Source organism: Rhea americana, unplaced genomic scaffold (assembly GCF_003343005.1).
Source record: "Rhea americana isolate MKP2758 unplaced genomic scaffold, rheAme1 scaffold_4, whole genome shotgun sequence".
Classification (NCBI taxonomy): domain Eukaryota; kingdom Metazoa; phylum Chordata; class Aves; order Rheiformes; family Rheidae; genus Rhea; species Rhea americana.
This window is the reverse complement of record NW_028186534.1, coordinates 10,587,887-10,606,787: the sequence shown is the minus strand read 5'-3', so window position 1 is coordinate 10,606,787 and position 18,901 is coordinate 10,587,887. Positions and strand designations below refer to the sequence as shown.

Genomic DNA, 18,901 nt, shown 5'->3' with positions numbered 1-18,901 from the left:
GACTTGACAGTGACTAGCTTGCTTGTCACTCTTGATGATGTTTTCCTACATTAGAATAAATCATCAACATGACTCTGAATTCGGGATGTAGAATTTCAAAGTGTCTTGCAACAACACTTTTTTAAAACAACAGCTCTTTTTTATCTTCATTTGTTGACGATGCATTCTCATGACCTTAATTTCTCTGATGTTGTTTAAATACGTTGTACATGTTTTCTGCTGTTTAAAAGCTGTGAGACAAATGCAGTAACAAAGTCTGGTGAGCACAAATGCCAGAACTATTCATGTTTCTGACTGAAACATCCAAGAACAACTCTGGAATAGCAGCAACAACTAACCACGAGCCCCAGAAAACTCTCCCATGCTTCTGAGTTTGCAAGGATGAGTTCAGCTCAAAAGCAGAACGTGACACTAAATTAAATTAATTACAAAATACAGCTTCCAAGTCTATTTTTGCTGATAACAGTTTTCACTGAGATAACAACTGCTCCTTTCTCCTGGCCTTACCAGCCATATGCTTCCTAGAATCTCAGGCAGAGAATTTCAAAAAATGAAGTATTGCGCTGCCTTCCGCCGGGTCAGCAGAGCAGAGCTGCCTCCGTCCGCACCGCAGCCAAGCGGGCACCTCCGGCGCTCTGCCGCCGCAGGGCTGTTTCCCTCCCACCGCCTGCGAGAGCTGCYATGACCCTCTAACGCACGGAGAGCGGATGTTGAGTTTGCAGCAAAACCGAGGCAGGTCTATGAACTCCCTGGTCTGCAGCTAGTGCCTTCATCACCGGGTTGCTGCGATCACAGACCCGCTCCCCGCACCCCCGTCCTCCAAAAGGCCGTTTCCGTGCYGAGATCTGCTCCAGCCGCGCTCGGTCCAGCGACAGCGGCCCCGAAGCAGCACGCCGGCTGCAGCCTATGTTATCGCCRCGTCAAGCTCTGCACACATCCGACTGGAAGAACGGCCTGTCAGGAGTCATCTGTCTGGAAGACACCGCATGATTTGACTGGTCTCCGGTTTCAGGCAGAAAAACCAGAAGCCAAGGAAAGCGGCTCTCGCCCGAAGGCGTCGGGAGGCCACGCGCTCCGCTCTGCTGAAGAGCCGCGGCCGGGTCTCCGCAGCGGGGCCGCGCACCGAGCGCGGGACGGCCGAGCGAAAACCGCGGYGATACGCACACCGGTACAGGAGGAGACAAAACGCCCAGATAATCTAGTAATTATGCCCGACTTACTTTAGGATACGGACRAGATGGCGAAACACAGCTGAACCAAAACAGACGCCAATCTCCAAGTGAAAGAAGGAGAAGTGATTACAAAGTGCAAGATGAAGAAAAACAGCAGGAGAAAAGACCATGCTGCGATGTAAAATTGCTATGAATTTGGATTCGGCATGATTTAATGCCTTAGCAGGATTTTAAGGGAGTAAATTTGCACCCTTTTCCAGGCCTGCGCTGCATTTAATGACGGCGGATATAACTGCTGCATTCAGGAGCGGACATCTGTCCACACCACTAGGGACTTCCAGACTTGAAAGGCAACCCGGTTTAGCAGATTTTACTCCCAAAAGGTGAGGTTGTTCTAATTCCTTTTATGCCATGAAGTTGAAAACTCAGGCAGATTCCTTAGCTGCTTTTAGCGCTGGTAAAACCAGCCGGGGCCCAAGCCCCACCGAGCCAGCAGCTGTCCCGAACTCCGGCCACTCCGGCCCGCGCTCGTCAGCATTTCCCTCGCCGGGACTCGTGGGCTAAACTCCATCCCTGGTCCTGAAAGAGACCAAAAACCAACTCACTGACGGAAAAGGGCGAGCGGGATTCGGATCGCCCCCAAGCCCCATCTCCGCTAGTGMGAAGAGGGCTGCGAGCCACTGACTTTTCACTGGTCCCAAATAAAACCAGTGAGTGTGAAGAAACACCAGCTTCCCCCTTCCGCTACACTTAGCGGGAGCCAGTCCAGCCAGCTGGCACGTCTCCCTCCCAGCCAACCTGCCTTTGATATCACTCAGCCCCTGGCTACAGAGACATCTGGAAGTTATTATCCAGCAGAGCGTATCACAAACCCATTTACATAATATAATATCATATTTTGTGTTCCTGCTTAGCTGAACATTTTGGATCACTCTAATGTTTGGGTAAATAAGCCACCATTCTCCGCATATAAATAACAGCATGTCTTAAGGTACATTTCTTTTTAGAGATTATTAATTTTAAAGGGAGCAACCTGCAAAATGAAATGGTAAGAGTCACTAAAATACACTATTCTTGTCATGGAATAAACAATAACTGTGATAACAGGAGCGTTGATAAGGCTTTTATTTCCCAAATATCAGTATTAGTTAGAATTTAATATTTATTTTATTGATATGCCAGTTATTATTTTTGGAGAGTCTTCAACACTTTGGACTAGAGATTTTTCAGAAAAGACATACTTTGCTCGCTTTGTTTTTGGTGTCAATCCTAGTGCTTAACTGAGCTAATGTGTTTTTAATATGTTTTTATCCAAAAAAGGCAATATAAAGCCATCCTTAGTCCACTGCTCAAACGTTCACCTTCATCTCCTGTATCAGCACACACTTTGAAGAACGATACCATTTCTACCACAAAAATCTATTTAAAAATATTTAATCTTAAGCATTTTTGCTTGTTTCCATGGTAGCTACAGGAAGGACAGGAGAAAAAGGTATTTACCAAACATAAAATAAGACAATGAAAATATAGCTTAGTTCTTTAACAAAAGAAACATGAGAGTGCTGCTAAATAAACATTTGCATGAATTCTGTTCGAAGGAGACAACATTTTGCTGACATCAGGGACAGCAGCGGAGGACGAATGAGCCCTTTTTTCCCAAAATACACCATTTCCCTAGTTTTTGATCTTTTAGCAGAGAGAGATATTTCRTTTTGTGTTTCATACAATGTAATGAAAAGGTTGCAGAACAAAAGGTAAATTTATTTACTTTCAAGTAATTGATTCTTTTGTATTTAGGTCATTGCTGAATTTGCCAAAGTTGAAGGCAGGGAAAAAAGTAGTGGTAAGTAGATGAGACATCTTATTTTAGACTTTACTTTATTACCGTCAATCTATGTGAAGATATTTAAGAACCGTGCAGRTAAGGAATCCATAATCTGTTTTTCTCCTTATCCACCCTCTGGAAGTCTGTTATGACTATCTGTATTAGCTCTATTTACTAATAGTTGTAAGCTCTGTGGAAAATTTAATCAAAGATAGCTTCATGTCACGTCCTGTTACCATCAAGGCATAAATTGCTATTCATGAATGATTTGTGTCAAAGTGCTCTGAAAACTAGTGTTTTAGCAGCAAGATGTTCCAATGTGCACAGTACTTCAGCAGGGGCATTAAATTAATGTGTTTGCAGAGAAGCCACTAATTGACAATGAGACGTGATTTTGGCAGTAGACTTCCCACTTTAAAGATAATGAACAGTGTTCAGATACAGAGACGAACCCCCTCTGCTCCTAAAACTATACTAATAATTTCTGGTATAAACAGGAATAGGGGGAACCAATCCTGATAGGATATTTCAAGTGCCAAATCAAGCTGTTTGATCTCACTGCTTACAAAAGCAAACAGTGGAATCTCAGTATTYGTGACCTTTATCAAATCTGGCTACATACAGTCAGGAACGTTATGTTTGGTTAGGAACTCATTAAACAAAATTACCTCTCCATTTATAGAAACCATACAATTACAGTATAAAACATTTTAATTAAATCAGCTAGTTAAGCAAAAATTCATTACTTTTTTTTTTTCCTTTTTATCAGTTAGCAGTGGGGCTGCATAGAGCAGTTCACATTAGAGTCAATTAGTAAGAAAAATTGTCAGCTTTGGCAAGTGCACGAGCTTCCAGAACACATCAGCTGACAGGCACAAAAAAGTTTGACTAAAATCTAGCAGAGTTATTGCCCCCAGAGGAGGAGAATGAGCCATGTGAAATGCACACACATGCACTGGGCATGCCAAATGCCACGCTCGCAAGGAGGCTGCGGCAAAGCTGAGCAACAGCCTGCACACCAGCACTGTTCCTTGATGTCTGAGAAACAATATATGCATGCAAATTTAGGGTTGTTAAGTATCTGGTTGCCTACGTACACTTTGGAAAATYTGATCCCATGTAACTAACTAATAAAATATGACCAGAATAGTTGAGGAACTGAAATGTTCCTTAACATTGTGGAACTGAAAAAGAAAAAAGCTGAGGAAGAGTAACAGGTCAAACCTGGAAATTTTTAACTAAGGAGAAGACAACTCTCTAGAGGGGAAGACTCTTTTTGCAAAATAAACAGTAGGTCCTTTACTGGGCAACTGTAATTAAATGTGAAATTAAGTTTGGACTCTAGAGAAAAGAGACACCTACTAACTCTTTGCAAAACCCACAAGCTTTCCTTAAAAGACTCTTATTAAAAACAAAAAATTGTTCCAAATCTTTGATCAGAAAAGCTAAAGAGATTGGTGGCCCAGATAAGCACCTTAYAGACACAGATGGCAGCTAACATGCAAGCTCACATTTTCAGCAAGAACATAGCTCTTCAGGTGGCTGCTGACTAGCTGACCACCCACTGCAGCCAAATATGTTGATTTCCCAGTATAGTTTACATAAATCATCTAAACTCACTCACACCTTTTGTTTGCGTAAACTTTAGGTAAATCATCATAGTTCTAAGTTGAAATCAGGTAACTCTGTACAGCACTGCAATATGCTTTGCTTTTCTATCAGCAGAAAAGAGAGATCTGCAGAAATGAACACTGATGTTCATCACTGAACACTCATGAAATACAGAAAAGATATTCTAAGGCAAGGGAAATTTTAGACAGAGTGGAGAGGCACAGCTGCATTGAAATTCATTACGTGGTCCGACACCACGCTGATCACTAGAGATATCATCTGTACTGTACACCGCRTTAAAGATTTTAAATGATGCTCTCCCTCTCCCCTTCTCTGGTAGAATCACAGACCACTGCAAGCACATAAGAAATCCACCTGCCTCTGGTGGAATCCTTTATGGGTCCCACAGATTTCAAGTATCTGTGATCTCTCTCTTGTCATTGTCATGCTCTGAGTTATTACTTGAAGAGCCTTCAAAGAGCATGACATCATCCATGAAGTACAGCTCTTGATGTACTTTTCTTTCTCATTTAATGGCTTGAATATCATATCCCAACACGAAAAGTTCTGATGAGGCTGTTTCCTTGCAAAGCTCCCCACATCAACTTGACCTTTCCACATCCCCCTTCCAAGATCCAATCTCACAGTGCTTCTTAGGGTAGGATTGTTTAAGAAACATCTAAATTACTGCTGTACTCTATTGTCTACTAGTGTTTACAAAAAGACACTTCTATCTTCAGGTTAATGTCATTCTCATAATTGGCAGAAGCCATACACAATGACTTCAGAACTACAAGTATTTCTCAAGAGTGTGGCTATTAAATTACAGAATACTATGTATTCTTCTACTTCTTACCTGTTCAGATACTTGTATGACAGGAATAAAAGTGATAGATCTTGTCTTATAAAGCAAAAACATTATTGGAGCTTGATATTAGCTCCCTCATTCTGMAAGTACCTTATCAAGAAAGATATATGAAATATCTTGGCTAGAAAGCTGACTTCTTCACCTACCACCGATAAACTTTTATCAAGTAATTTTGGGGGCAAAATTCAAAAAGCTGCTCCAATCTCATTTCTTTTGCTTTTAGAACTCAGTATATTACGATGGTGCTCCATCACAGAAAGAAGCAGAAGCAAATCTACCCTTAGTAAGCCTACGAGAAATTTTGATCTTATTTTATTTTTGTAAAGCCATGGAGTTCAAAAGATACATGAATTAAAATAACCATAATGAATTAAATGTAACAATATCCCTTTTCTTCATAGTGTTTGCAAGTAAAGAGATCAAAAGAGATTTAAGAGATCACAAGGCACCACTTCTACTTTAACACAAAGCAAGTAATTCATTCTGGTACTTCTTCCCAGAGCTAGCGTGTGAGCAAACCCTTTCAAGTTAAACTTYCGTTATTTCAAGAGGAGCTTGAGAGAAGGTTGTTCTTCTTTTATTCCCCAATTTTGGAGTGCATCTAAGCATATGCTTAAATTTGAACACACGTGAACACATTCAATTTATCCCAATTTACATGATTAAATTTAAGTGCATGTTTAAATGCGTTGCTCGATGGAGAGAGTAAGCATTAGAAATCATGCTCCTTACCTGGGGATGATGATAGCCTGCTTAGCCCTTCCCTGCCACACAGGACCCTGCATTTGGCTGGTTCTTCACCTTCCTGCAGCTGGTTATGCGATGGAGGCTGCATCAAGCAGCAGAATTACTATGAACCGTGTCTRGTGAAGGGGATGTGACCCTGAGACTCCCTGAAATCCTTCTTCACCCAGAGCTTGTAACTATGAAATTGCTTCAGCTCGCAGAGCAGAAGAAGAAGAGACAGATGAATTTCTACAGCCCCTAACAAATATGTATTTTAATGGATGCGCCTGTGTGAAGGAATTTTTGTCTTTTATTCAAACCCATGTTTACACACTGCTGTCAATGAATTACCATAGCAATGAAGTTTTTTTTTTTCTTTTTGCAGATTCAGTCCAAAATATTCTTCTGAAGTGGTAGTCAGACTTCAGCAGTTAACAACAAAGAACGTGAAACCAGAGGTCAAGGGCTTGGATCTCAGAAGGGCAAGGTGCACATCACAGGCAGGCGGTACACAGTAGTCCAACAGTTTTGTTTTATCAGAAGAGACTTATTTCCTTGCAGGTAGTTCATTCTTATGATTTCTTTTTTTGTTTGATAGAAGACAGATCTGGAGTGAGTTTCACATAGAGATGATCTTTCCAGTGTGGCTTGACCCTGACTCTTGGTAAGATGGTGACTACTTCAGAACTAAACGTAGCGAGTGTGACTATGTGAAACTTCACTCAGAGGAATGATTTTCCAAGGCAAAGAGCGCATGTATCTTATATTGTTTTCAGTGCAAAGCAATGATATTCTACACATCTGAAAATCCGGCCAAATATGTTCACATGATTTCATGAGTAGCACTTTCAGCACATACTATAATTAAATGCTAGATGTTCAAATTCACTTAAGCATGAAGTCAGACAAGTTCACCTGGTATGTCTTCATTAGTCTTCCATAATTATCGTGATCGGTCTCACTGTTAACAGTTGTATGATGTTAATTTTATTAGTCAACTGCTCCCTTGTCTTTTCCAATAATCTGTTTTGTTAAAGCATCAAATGATGTCTCATAAATCATCTAAAAAAAMCCCAAATCAGTACATCTATTCTCATTCACTGTGTTATGGCCCTGCTTCCCTGATGAGGCTACAGGACTAAAAATGACCCAGGCTGCAGTTTCATTAGAATCAGTGACAGCCGTGGCTTGCCCGCAGAAGCGGTCGAACCGGGCGGCCCCAGGGAGTCCACCGGCCAGTACGGCAGTTCTGAAAATGCGCATGAATACCGCCCGAGAGAGGGAGGATGACAAGCAGCCCCTCTTCTCCAGCCCCTCTCTAGGAATAACGCCAGTCGACAGGGCTAACTCCATCACCGTGATACCACACCGTCTCCCCAGGAACGGGGAAGGGAGGGAGGGAGGGGAACAGACAGGCAGCGCTTTCTCCCCCTCTCTTCCAAGCGCAGGTGCTTGAGAGCACCGGGAAGAACATGAGCTGTGGAAGCACAGCTTCTACTGCTCCTGCATAAGGTGTCATTTTGTTCCATCAAGGGAGGGATACGTCTTCATCGCTCCTAGGTGCTGCACAGAACACCCTGCCTGGCACAATAACTGGGGTCATAAACAAGATCAGTGCTGAATGAGCCCTTCCTTGCCTGGAGACCTTTGTATTTGTGATCAGCAATAAAAGGCTGTACTGGAATTTAGCCAGGTAAAATGCCAGAGATTATTATTTAAAGGTTTTAAATAAATAAATAAAAAAGGCTTTAAGAACTGGCTTTTCACATTCGTATTATATAGCTGTGGATTCATGCCTGGGTTATGAAAGAATTCCAAAATATGGGAAGACATAATAAAACATAAGCAGGACTTACGCAGGGATTGATTTTTGACAATATTTCTCCCTGTTTTAAACACCAGTTGCATATCCATATATTTGTAAGATTTTAATTGCACAACTGCTAACGTACAATTTAACATTGCAAAGAAGTACATACTTCCACACTCAGAATTTGAGGCACTAAGACAATGAGAGATACAGGTTTACACAAAAATAATTCACAGAAAAAAAATCTTTTTCTAAAATAAGTCAGTCAGCAAAGTTGACTTGTATCTTACATGTACTGAATACATCCTATATCTCCAATCTCTTTTGCTGAGAGTTCCTTTCTACTCTTACTGTGATCCTGATTTAACTCATTAAGTGAGAACTACACAAAAATGCAATAAACTAATAAAGAAAAAAAACTGCCAGATGTGATTTAACGTGTTTAGACACACACAAACACTGAAAAATAATGAAAGATCAATATGAAACTGTGGGCCACAGTGTCAGATGGGACAAACTGGCTCAGAGAGTGGAGGATGCTGAGTAAYGAAGAGTAATGAGGAGGCTCTCAAATGCCAGGGGTGATGTGGGAAATGAAGCACAAATGGCTACACATCCATTCATGTASTTAGGTAGATCAGAGTTTTCTGCAAATATGAAGCAGAGGGCACTCTGAAGATTGGAGTCTTCAGCTACGTCACCAATTGCAAACATAATCTCCATCTTCWGTCTTTCAGTTAAATTAATATGCAATTGTTGGAAATAACAGGACGCATTCTTAGAAAAGAAGACATGGCACTGCCTATTCCAGATATGTAAAGCCTGGCCTTACTTTGTTTTCTTCAGGAACATTATCCCACTCAAGTTTATCTTTCGTAAGTGCTGACATGAGCTACAAGGACCTAATACGAGTTTTATAAACAACCTTTTTCTTTTCTTTCTTCCTCTTTTCTGTTCTCCAGATTATACCCATAGGTCCTGTTGATACTTTCAAAGGCAACAACAGGCAGTCAGACAAGAACAGTGTAAGAAACTTTATCTTAAGTATTTATTGTTATGCTAGAATATCACTCAGTTTCCTCTGGGGTAATTCGACACTCCTGTGGGAAATATGCGACCTCATTTGCATTTTCTAATTGAATTGCTATCAGGTTTCCTGCAAGACTGAACAAAAAAAGTTCCTACAGTTACTTGTATAAACCAGAAAAAAGTTTACCTTCAAGTGTTTGTTGGGGGTGAGGGGAGAATGTAGGCTGGAATATCATAAAATACTTTTTAAAAAATATTTATCTCCTTTGCTATCATTTTATCCTGCATGCATTAAACTTTGATATTGTAGTTAGAATTCTTTTATCACAGTGGTTGCCAGCAAAAATTTGCAGATTTGCTGACATTATTCAGTTGTCTAATCCAATTAGCACATTTTTAAGGCCAACAGTATAAAGGAGGGTAAACTGTCACTGTCTTGGGTTGCTCACCATTAAAGTSTTTGCTTTGACTGAGAGTAGCTGCACTGTGCACGCGTGTAAACAGCAACAACGCTGATTCTGCACTGGAAGTGCATAAGGGGACGACTGTCCCAACAGGGAACCCTCCTGAATGGATTCGCCACTCCAAGGTCATGCTGGCCACCGTCAACGCTCTCAACTTCCATGCTGCAACTTGCCATTTTTATATACCGGAGTAATAAAAGATCACAAGCACAGAGGATCACATCACTGTTTGGAGGGGTTTGCCCTCTGTGCATTTCTGAGATGTCAAAAAGAACAACCACTGCCTCCATTTTACTGACTGTAGGAAGTTGGGTCAGCTTCCCCGATAAGGCACCACGAATTTACAGCAGAGCAGGGACCTCGTCTCAGGTCTCCCATGTCCTCTGCTGGCATCTCAACAGCAGCCATTTCTCCTTCTGTAMGATTAGTTCTATAGTAACCTCCAGAATCAACTGAACATCTCGCAGTGGCCATTCAAGGTGGGATAATTCTGTTCTCATGAAGCTTTAGCCATGGATAATTGTGAACCACATTTTGATTTCTCCTTTAAATAACGTTCTCAAATGGAAAAGAGGGGCAGAAAGCGTCTTGTCATGCAGTAAGACTGGACCGACGGATGGCCTTCAGTCATGGAGAAGCTTACAGAAATACAGTGGATGGCTATGCAAGCTAGAAGGGCTTGGTTGTGTTGCAGGTGCCAGCCAACACAGACGTGCAGCAAGGCAGACTTCATGTCTGTTGTTCTTTGTGTCTGGGAACTGTTAGGCATTTTCACAAAAACAATCACAAATGAAAATGGATGCATGTCCTAGAAGAAAGCTGGTCTCCTTCTCTCTCTCTCTCTCTCTCATGTCACCTCCTCCTTTCCCTCCCCTACCTGCTTTCTCCATCCTCTGAATATACCAGAAAAGTCTTTAAAACAATTACGTTGTTTTTGCTCGARTCATATTACACCTTACAAAAACAAATGTGAAATCTGTTTCTAGTAAAAGCCATGAGATGTGGTATATTAGGGTCATGGCCTGATACACATTGAACTAGATATTGTTGGKTTTTTAGCATAAACACTATTATTTTTGAAAATAATCTCATAATCATTTTTATTTCTTTAGTAAACAAAGTATTATTTTGCTTGCAAAAAGCACAAGCATTTAAATAAGACACAAGTCAGATGCCTGCAATAGGGACCCACAATAAAACTGTTTGTGACCTTGTCATTAGTGTTGTTTTCTGTATTTTTCCAGCCTCAAACTACACACTAATAAGGCTTTTAGAAAGCAGGGATATGAATTTTAAAAAGCTTAGCTCTCTCTATTTTGAACCAGAGTTCAGCTTATATTAACATTAGATGAATTTCCAACCAAATATTTTACTAAAGCAGAAATGTGTGCTTACCCAGTTCTCTTTCTGCTATGCTGAGAAGAAATTTAAAGCAGCATATAAGACACCTTACTTTGTTCTTTCAATATTTAATTACTTTTAGCAGGAAGCAGTATTTCTTTAGCTACAAAATGGCAAACACAGCTGACATAACATACAGGGCTTAATTATATCTTGCACAAGCCAGAGCCTTACTGAAGAGGAGTAGAAGTATATTTATATGACTCTAAGCAATGCAAAACCTCAGGGGTCAGCCTGCTGGGTGACTGCTAGATTTAACTTTCTCTAAGTGCTTTCCTGCTTCTCTCACACGCAGTAGAAGTTTTCCGAAATGGCAAAGATTCGCTTATTCGGGGAATTCTTAAAGTGAGGCGCAGAAAGTCTTTCCCTCTCTCATCTTCCCTCCTCTCCCCTGCTCTATCTGCCCAGGCAGCACAGAAAAGAGAAGTAGAGTCCAGCCTTACACTTTTAACAAYTACCACAGCATATTAATCCTAACTACAACTACTACAGACCCTGGCCATGGGACTCTGCCTTTTCCTAGCCTAAATGTGACCACTCCCCAGGGACACATACCTTCATCCTTACACTGCAGGTCTTGAAGATCCAATAATAAATCAAGCTCTTAAGCCAATTTCAGGCGGCCGACTCTCTCTCTAAACCTAACTCCAACCATCGCAACAAGCATTGCAACAAGCAACTACCTATCACAGACTTGGATTTTTGGAGGAAGCAACAGATCACGTAACTGTCTTTATTCAGTGCAATACAAGRTCTTTGGCCCAAATTATCACTGAAAAAGAAAGGGAGAATATAAAAAGTTGGAGAACCGCTGCCAAAGATGAGGCAGGCCTGAGACAACTTCTAAAAGAGCAAGTCAGAACAAATGTGTTTTGTGGCACAGTCCCTGAATGCAAGGGCCCTGCACAGCCCATGGCTGTATTTAAATCAGGCAACGCTGTTCTCAGATTGCTCGGCAGGGTCAGATTCTTCCTCCCTTTTAGTTAYGTGCATGAAACTGAAAATGTGAGAACACATCTGCAATCTTTTGTCTGAAATAYTAACTGGTGAAGACTTTGGAGCTCGCTTTGACTTTTTAACTGCAGGGGAGGGAAGACACGCGCATTCAGAGGAATGGACATTTGCCATGGAGGTGCCATGCTGTGCTTTGCTGCCCTGCTGGCCAACACTTCATGCAAGCATATGTCCCTTATCAGGCAGCAGCAATGTTCCCTGTCCTTGCTGTCTACGAAGGAAACAAGCCTAAATCTGCCATCTGGACTCCTATTTGGGAGTATGTTACACCACTATGGAGCTGCAGGGCCATGCAGGTGGTTCACTGAAAGAAACGAATCATTGTAGGAACCAGAGGGAAGACTTCAAATTTTACCCGCAGCAGCACCGCAGAAACAGTTCAGTGCACTGCTCCAGATTTACGTTGTTACAAAACAAATGTGAATTTAGCCTTACATTGCTCAAGAAGAYGGTTTGTTTCAATTCCAAAGAGAAGTAGGCACCCTTCATATGCAGGCTTTATTTCAAGTTGAGAGAAAGAACCAGCAGTGAGAAGCAAACACGAGCTAGGTTGTATGAATCTCCATTAAATAATGGAACTGGGAGGTCACTTCAGAATACGAACCTGCAAACTTAGAGAACGTTTCTCTTGCTGGTAACRTCAAATGATTTATGTGAGAGAGGAGCAAGGAACATCTGCAAGAAGTTGACTGTTGCGTGTTGTGGCTGTTTCTATACAGAAATTTCCTCCTGAAGTACAGACCAGACAATACAAATAACTCCATGCTGCATCTAACTTTTTAAAGGTATTGGGAACTCAGGCAATGGAAGACTGGAAGATGGAAAGCGGCTTTGAGAACTTCTTACCTTGTGTCCGCTGTGTTGTGATTTCTCTCCCACCAGGAATCTGACAATTGCCTCCCATCTGTCCCGTGTCTGGGGATCCCATGCGGTTACTGTAAGTATCATCTGCTTGGARGGCATTTGCAGCTGGTGGACAGCATACACGGTCCCATCCGCTCTCACCTTGAAGTCCAGGCTGTTGGATTCATACCGAATTCCCTTGTTACTGGCACAGCTATTAAATTTTACTAGAACAGAGAGCAAGAGACGGAAGAAACGTGTGAGATTGGCGTGATAAGAAAAGCAATCAAATACAAGTTTCAGACATTTAATTTTCACTGATGTGTTCTATATCTCTAATAACCATCAAGGAAATGATTTAACTGTTTCTTCGACCTTTCAAGAATGCTCTTGTGCTTTATCTCCGTTCCCTGGGGAAGAAGTTGTAAGCCCTTTTTAAAGTATTTGATACAGTTTCATTAGATCTCAAACACAGCTGTTCCCCATTTCTACAAGTGGATTTCTCCCTTGTTGCCAYTATCTTTTAAATTCAACTGGAGTCTATTACCCACACTGTGGGTACTTTTTTGCACAAAATGTACTCCATTTCCCTAACCCTTCAATAACCTACTTACCAGATAGCCTATTTGCACATTCTTAACTGAAATTTAAAAGCCCATAACGATTCCATTATCAGAAATATAAAAATAAAAAAATTAAAGAAGAAAAATTAAGAACAATTTGTGGAAGGTATTCCTCTGCTGGGGGTGGGCACGCACCACCAGAACCCTAACCTCTCCCTGGTGACTCCTCGGCACCTTGCACCTGGGTGGAAGAGGAGTCCCAAGACTTTGCTTCACAAGCCACCAGTCATCATTTAAAAGCCGACGTTGCCACAACAAAGCTCTCCAATTGTTCAATTTTTATGTGGTCATTTTTCAGTCAAGTTTATTTACTGTCTAGTTAGAAATGCATTTTTATTAGTGTCATGATACATGTCACTTACATTAGATTGGAAGAAAACCAAACTATTACATGACAAAATTGCCAAATCAGACAGAAATCGAACCTGCTGCTAATCACATGGGAACCAAAACACTATCTGCTATTCCAGTAATCCAAAGGGCTGAACACACATGTGGTAAAAGCAAGCATATCTGGATTTAAATAAAAACCTCTGAGGGGATGGCACAGGGGATGGAAAAAGCAGCCAGGAAACGGCTAAGCCAGTCCTGCTGCCAAAACCCCCAGTACCACCAAACTCTGGAGAAATGAGAGAAGCGGATAGTGGTGGAGGAAGGAATTGAGTGAAGGTTTCCCAAACCCCCTGCCTGTGCCCTGACCACAGGGTTTCCCTTCAACTCCTTCACAGAGCTGCGTCTCTCAGTAATTTGGGTGCTGTGATCATGCCATAATTATACATCCTCCAAAGGCTTTCCAGGCTACATAGTTATTTAAACCACATCAGTACATTTTTATGTGTGTGCAGTGGAAATTCTTACCTAATGCTGCAGTAAATTATTAGTTGCAAACAGCAAATGTCACACACGGATTAAAAAGAAAAATAAATAAACCTACCTAGTATATAAAAACAAAGTGGGTAATGTTTTTATGCAATTTCATTGTCATAGACTACATGATTTAATTTTTGGAATTAGGAAGCTGGGGAAAAGAAGAGTCCCTCCCAGCTTTGCTTCGGAAAGTGGGCCGTTAGCCTGTCTGTGCTTTTCACTATAGCTCCGATTACAACAGATATCTCCCATGCCTATCTCATCTGAAATGCTTTAGTGCAGGCATTTCACCAGTTATCTCCACGCTCTACCTCCAGGAGCATAACAAATGTTTTTCAGAGTAATAGGAGGYGGCATCTCCTGCATTATTCAAAGTTCAAATAAGACTTTGGTTGCCATTTGTCTAAGGAACAGGATATTAATTGCTACTCTGGCCGCAGTGTTGAAGCTCTTGGCATCCTTGCTTTCAGTCCCTGCGTGTCATTAGAAAGGGTAGATATTCAGCAGCCTGGAGGAGCGGATCTCTGTCATGCTAGGGTGAGACTTCTATCAAGTTAAAAAAGAATGAAGAAAGCTTGTGGGATTGAGTTGTCCCCAGTTTCCAGAAAAGCTTGGAATTGTCTCAAACCTCAAAGCCTAGGTGCAGAACCCGAATCAAAAAGTAGAATCACTTCATGACTCTCTGTGTGGAGACCTCAMTGTCTATTCCAGTCAGAGCTGGCGAGGAGCTCAGGCTCCTCACCAGCTGCCCTCTGGCATGCACTCGTGTGCCATGCCACAGCACTCAACCCAAACGCAGCCAGCACCKGCGGCTACCAGTCTACACCAGCAAGGAAGTACGCTGGTCTTGAGGTCAATCGGTATGCAACAATTCCTCTCCAGAAAGGCCAAAATTTCTTATCCACCAAAACAGGGTGTCATTTCTAAACATCCCACCTGGGGACAACGCTTGGCCCACGCTACCTCCTGAGCCATGAGAGAGTGATGTCCATCTCTAGCCAGGGAGCCTGACAATATGGACTGTCACAGCCCAGTTCCCGGACTCGCCCCAGGCCCTGCCAGGTTTAATAGTAAAGACAAAGCCAATGAGTTTTTCCACGGGCTTCAATTAAGTTTTAGACTGGACAGAAAAAAACAAAGATTCATGAAAGCAACAAATAAGGTTAGCACACGCGTGGTCTGGTGGCACCTGCAAGAACCCACCTGCACCCCTGCAGCCACTGCGAGAGCCCRAGAGCAACACAGCCTAGCGGGTACTGCCAGGAGCTCTTCTCCGCAGCACCTCTGGGACCTGCTTTCTAAGAGATTCCTGCTCCTTAATCTCTCAAGACTTTCTGCAAACCTCCCCATGGATTCACAGCTATAATAAATATGTGCGAACACACTGAGTGTTTCGCGGTTAATATGTTGTTTATTTTTAACTCCATGCCACTAGGCGTTGTCAGAAGCAACGCACCGAAGCTGCTGCAGTATTGCACTCTTCCGCTGTACAGTGGCAGTGTCAGAAAGCGAGTCCCATGCTTTACCTTCCAAAGCACCATCTTATCACATACAGAATGACATTTGAAGAAGAAAGAAAGCAGCGATAATGATTGCACATTAAAAATAATTCAGAGCTTACTTTGATTTTATTCAGATTAAAAGAAAGCCCTACAGTGTACTTGCAGGCTGAGAGAAAAAAAATCCCATCCTATACGTATACGCAGCGGCTTCAGTACTCAAAGTACTTAAACATCTGCTTAAGACACAGTGCAGTGCTCCAATATGCTGCTCTGGTGTCATATGTCACCGTGTCGACTTTTATGCTCCATTATCTAAAAATGGCTACCTCTTAGACAAAGTCCCTCAGTGATTCGCTAATTACTTCCATTAGTTTAAAACAAACTTGACTASAGACAGAGAAAATCCTGAGAGAAATTAAGTCTAATTTTTTAAACAAGCAGCGTCTCTGCTCCACRTTGTTCTTCTCAGGTGCCACAGGCAGACGAGTGCTCGGCGGCAGATTGAACGCGGGGAACCTTGCAGAAGGGCCCTCGGCACCCGCAAACGGAAAAAGCCTTCGAGGACATCCACACTCCCTGCCTTTTTGCTACTAACAGGAGCGGCACCTTGCCCAGCGCCCCGGAGGACAGCTGAATACACGGGTTTAGCCCGAGTGCTGCGCAGCGGCTGCGTGGAGGTGACCCTGGGGACTGCACATCCCCGCTTGGTCCGGGCAGCGGGTTGGTGCTTTCTTTGCGGCTTTCTGTGCWTGAACAAGTCTCCTCAGCGGGCCAGAGAGCACGGCACGTGCTAAAGCGCTGTCCTCACGCTGGCTGCTGCTCGGAGACAGCGCTGAGGCTTCAGTACCACCACGGATCAAGCCTTGGTGGTACTTCTGGTGACAACCTGCTGACTAATCAATGYACCATGCCTCTGACAGACAGCAATTTGTGTTCTCTGTGAGATGACGCATGATTGTRTGTTACAAAAACTGCTTCAATAAATCACTCAAAATGCAACCCCCCCCAGGCTGACTGCTCCCACCACCTCGCCTCATCTCCTTCCATCCTGCCCCCATCGCTGCTTTATTGCCTATTTACGTCATTGCTGAGACACTCCATCTGCTGTGACCTCAAGTGGACACAGGTTCACTTTCTGTGAAGGACTCAGCTATACGGCTGAAACTTGAAAGCATCTCTCATACCAATTAAAACTGAAATATGTCTCTCAGAAAAATCCCACTATACAAATTCTCAAGTCTCAGAAGCARCGTGTTAATGTTAATAATTATTAGAGAGCTGAACAAACGCAAGGGCTGGCTAAGATCGCCTAAGAGGCCCAGCTCCACCTGTGCTGAGTGGAATCATTAGGAGTAACCACCATGGCTTGTTCCTGTGGTCTCAGCTGCGTGTTTCTAATGCCCAACACAGCGAAGGTTGTGTCTACACTGGCAAGCAGTGGTACGCTGCAGGGGCAAACCGGGACCACTCAACAGCTGGTGCTGAGGATCCAAAGTCCACGCTGTGCGTATTGAGGTCACACGTTGGACAGTGCGTAGCCTGGTCCCATGACACTCACCCGTATGCTGTTGTGTAAGTGAATATAGAGGTTTCACTAAACCTGCTACTCCTCCTCCCACCCGAATCCCACAACCTTTCCTCAATTCTAAGCAAAAAAGCCATACAAGGTGTCCACAAATAGATACCCATGCCAATTTTCTCCACAACTGCTTTCAATAGAAAATACTTCGCAGAAAATACTGGTCACACTGGAAAGACCACTCAGAAACTTGCCAGMCCCTGGGCGTTTGGGATCGCAGTGCTTGGCTGATGGTAACTTTAGCTGTTGCTACTGCTCTAGGCACCATTTATACCGGGCTTGTAAAGCACCTCTCCAACACAGCACAGACCTATTCATAGAACTATCCATGCTCTCACTACATAGGAGCAAGGCTGTCATTAGTGATCATACCCTCATCCTCCTTGCCTCCCTCTGAAAATGATTCCTCTGGATGTTATATGACTTCCGAGAAGCATTTATATATGTGTGTGTATATAAATATACACACACATACATATATACATATACACACACAGATTATACACACACGCGCACACACACATATTTATTATATATCTCTGTTTAGAAATTTGACAAGCAAAACCTATAGGTATTTGGAAAAAAAAATACAATTATTGTTCTACAGTAAATGCCATAGCTCAAGAAAAGGGGATCTCTTCCACATTTTCAAGTCCCACATCTGACCTTTACTTTTTGCTCTTTTGGAAACTGAAATTAAAATTTTACCTAATGTCATAAAACATTTGGGTTTTTTTCTTCCTTTATCTCTAAATTTATCTAATTTGCAGTTGATGTAAATTTTGACTTTATAATAATTTAAGAAATAAATAAACACACATTGGATCTGTTTACTAGACTTAGATCTCTCTGTGGACTCAAATCCATCTTTCTTTGACCAGTTTGAAGTCTTAAGAACACTGCATGAATTTAACATTCAAAGCAACAGCATCAGTAATTAGGATTTCAGATAAACAGCAAAGCCACACATCTATCATTTTTACGGGATAGTAGAAAAGAAAACTTTTTTTAATATACTCTGGAAAAATGTTCAGTGATGCTTATCGAAAGCTTATGCTGAAAACTGTATCAAATCTGTGATGAAAAGAAAACCAGGAAGGCACCCTCATTAGCAGGCTTTTAGGTTTAACCCTTTACCCTCATCATTTTTAATTGCTTCTCTATGAAAAGAGGAAATACAACAATTTGATATGCTGAAATAGGGATTGAGTGATGGGCAGAGAAGCTGCAGGAGTCTGCAGCAAACTGCTGGGCATCTAAGGAAAAAATAAATGATGTCTTTCTTCAAAAAAAGACACAGAGTAAAAAAAATTCAACAAGTTTTGCATTGTTCCTTTTTATTATTTAGCTTGTTAAAGTAGCTGGACAGAGTCAAATGATCAAGCAAGGATCTCGAAAGATGATGTGAGTACATTGAACTTGCATGCCCCTCAAATGTCTGAGAAATATCTTGAATTTAATAGGACTATAAATGGTATAAACCAAAGAATTCACTTTAAGCCTTATTATTCTGGATTCTCCTTTAACTTCTCCTATTCCATCGAAAAGTGTCCCTTCTGGCAAGCTG

General features: G+C 42.0%; 1 protein-coding gene across 4 annotated transcripts in view; it reads right to left on the bottom strand.

Annotated features, from left to right (window-relative positions):
• CDH4 (cadherin 4) overlaps positions 1-18,901 on the bottom strand; it is a 447,560-nt gene that overhangs the window by 160,014 nt on the left and 268,645 nt on the right. For all 4 annotated transcript variants that reach the window (XM_085314135.1, XM_085314136.1, XM_085314138.1 and 1 more), the window contains exon 2: positions 12,767-12,990. In XM_085314135.1, the coding sequence (XP_085170261.1) occupies positions 12,767-12,990 (224 nt within the window). The remainder of the gene's footprint in view (positions 1-12,766; positions 12,991-18,901) is intronic.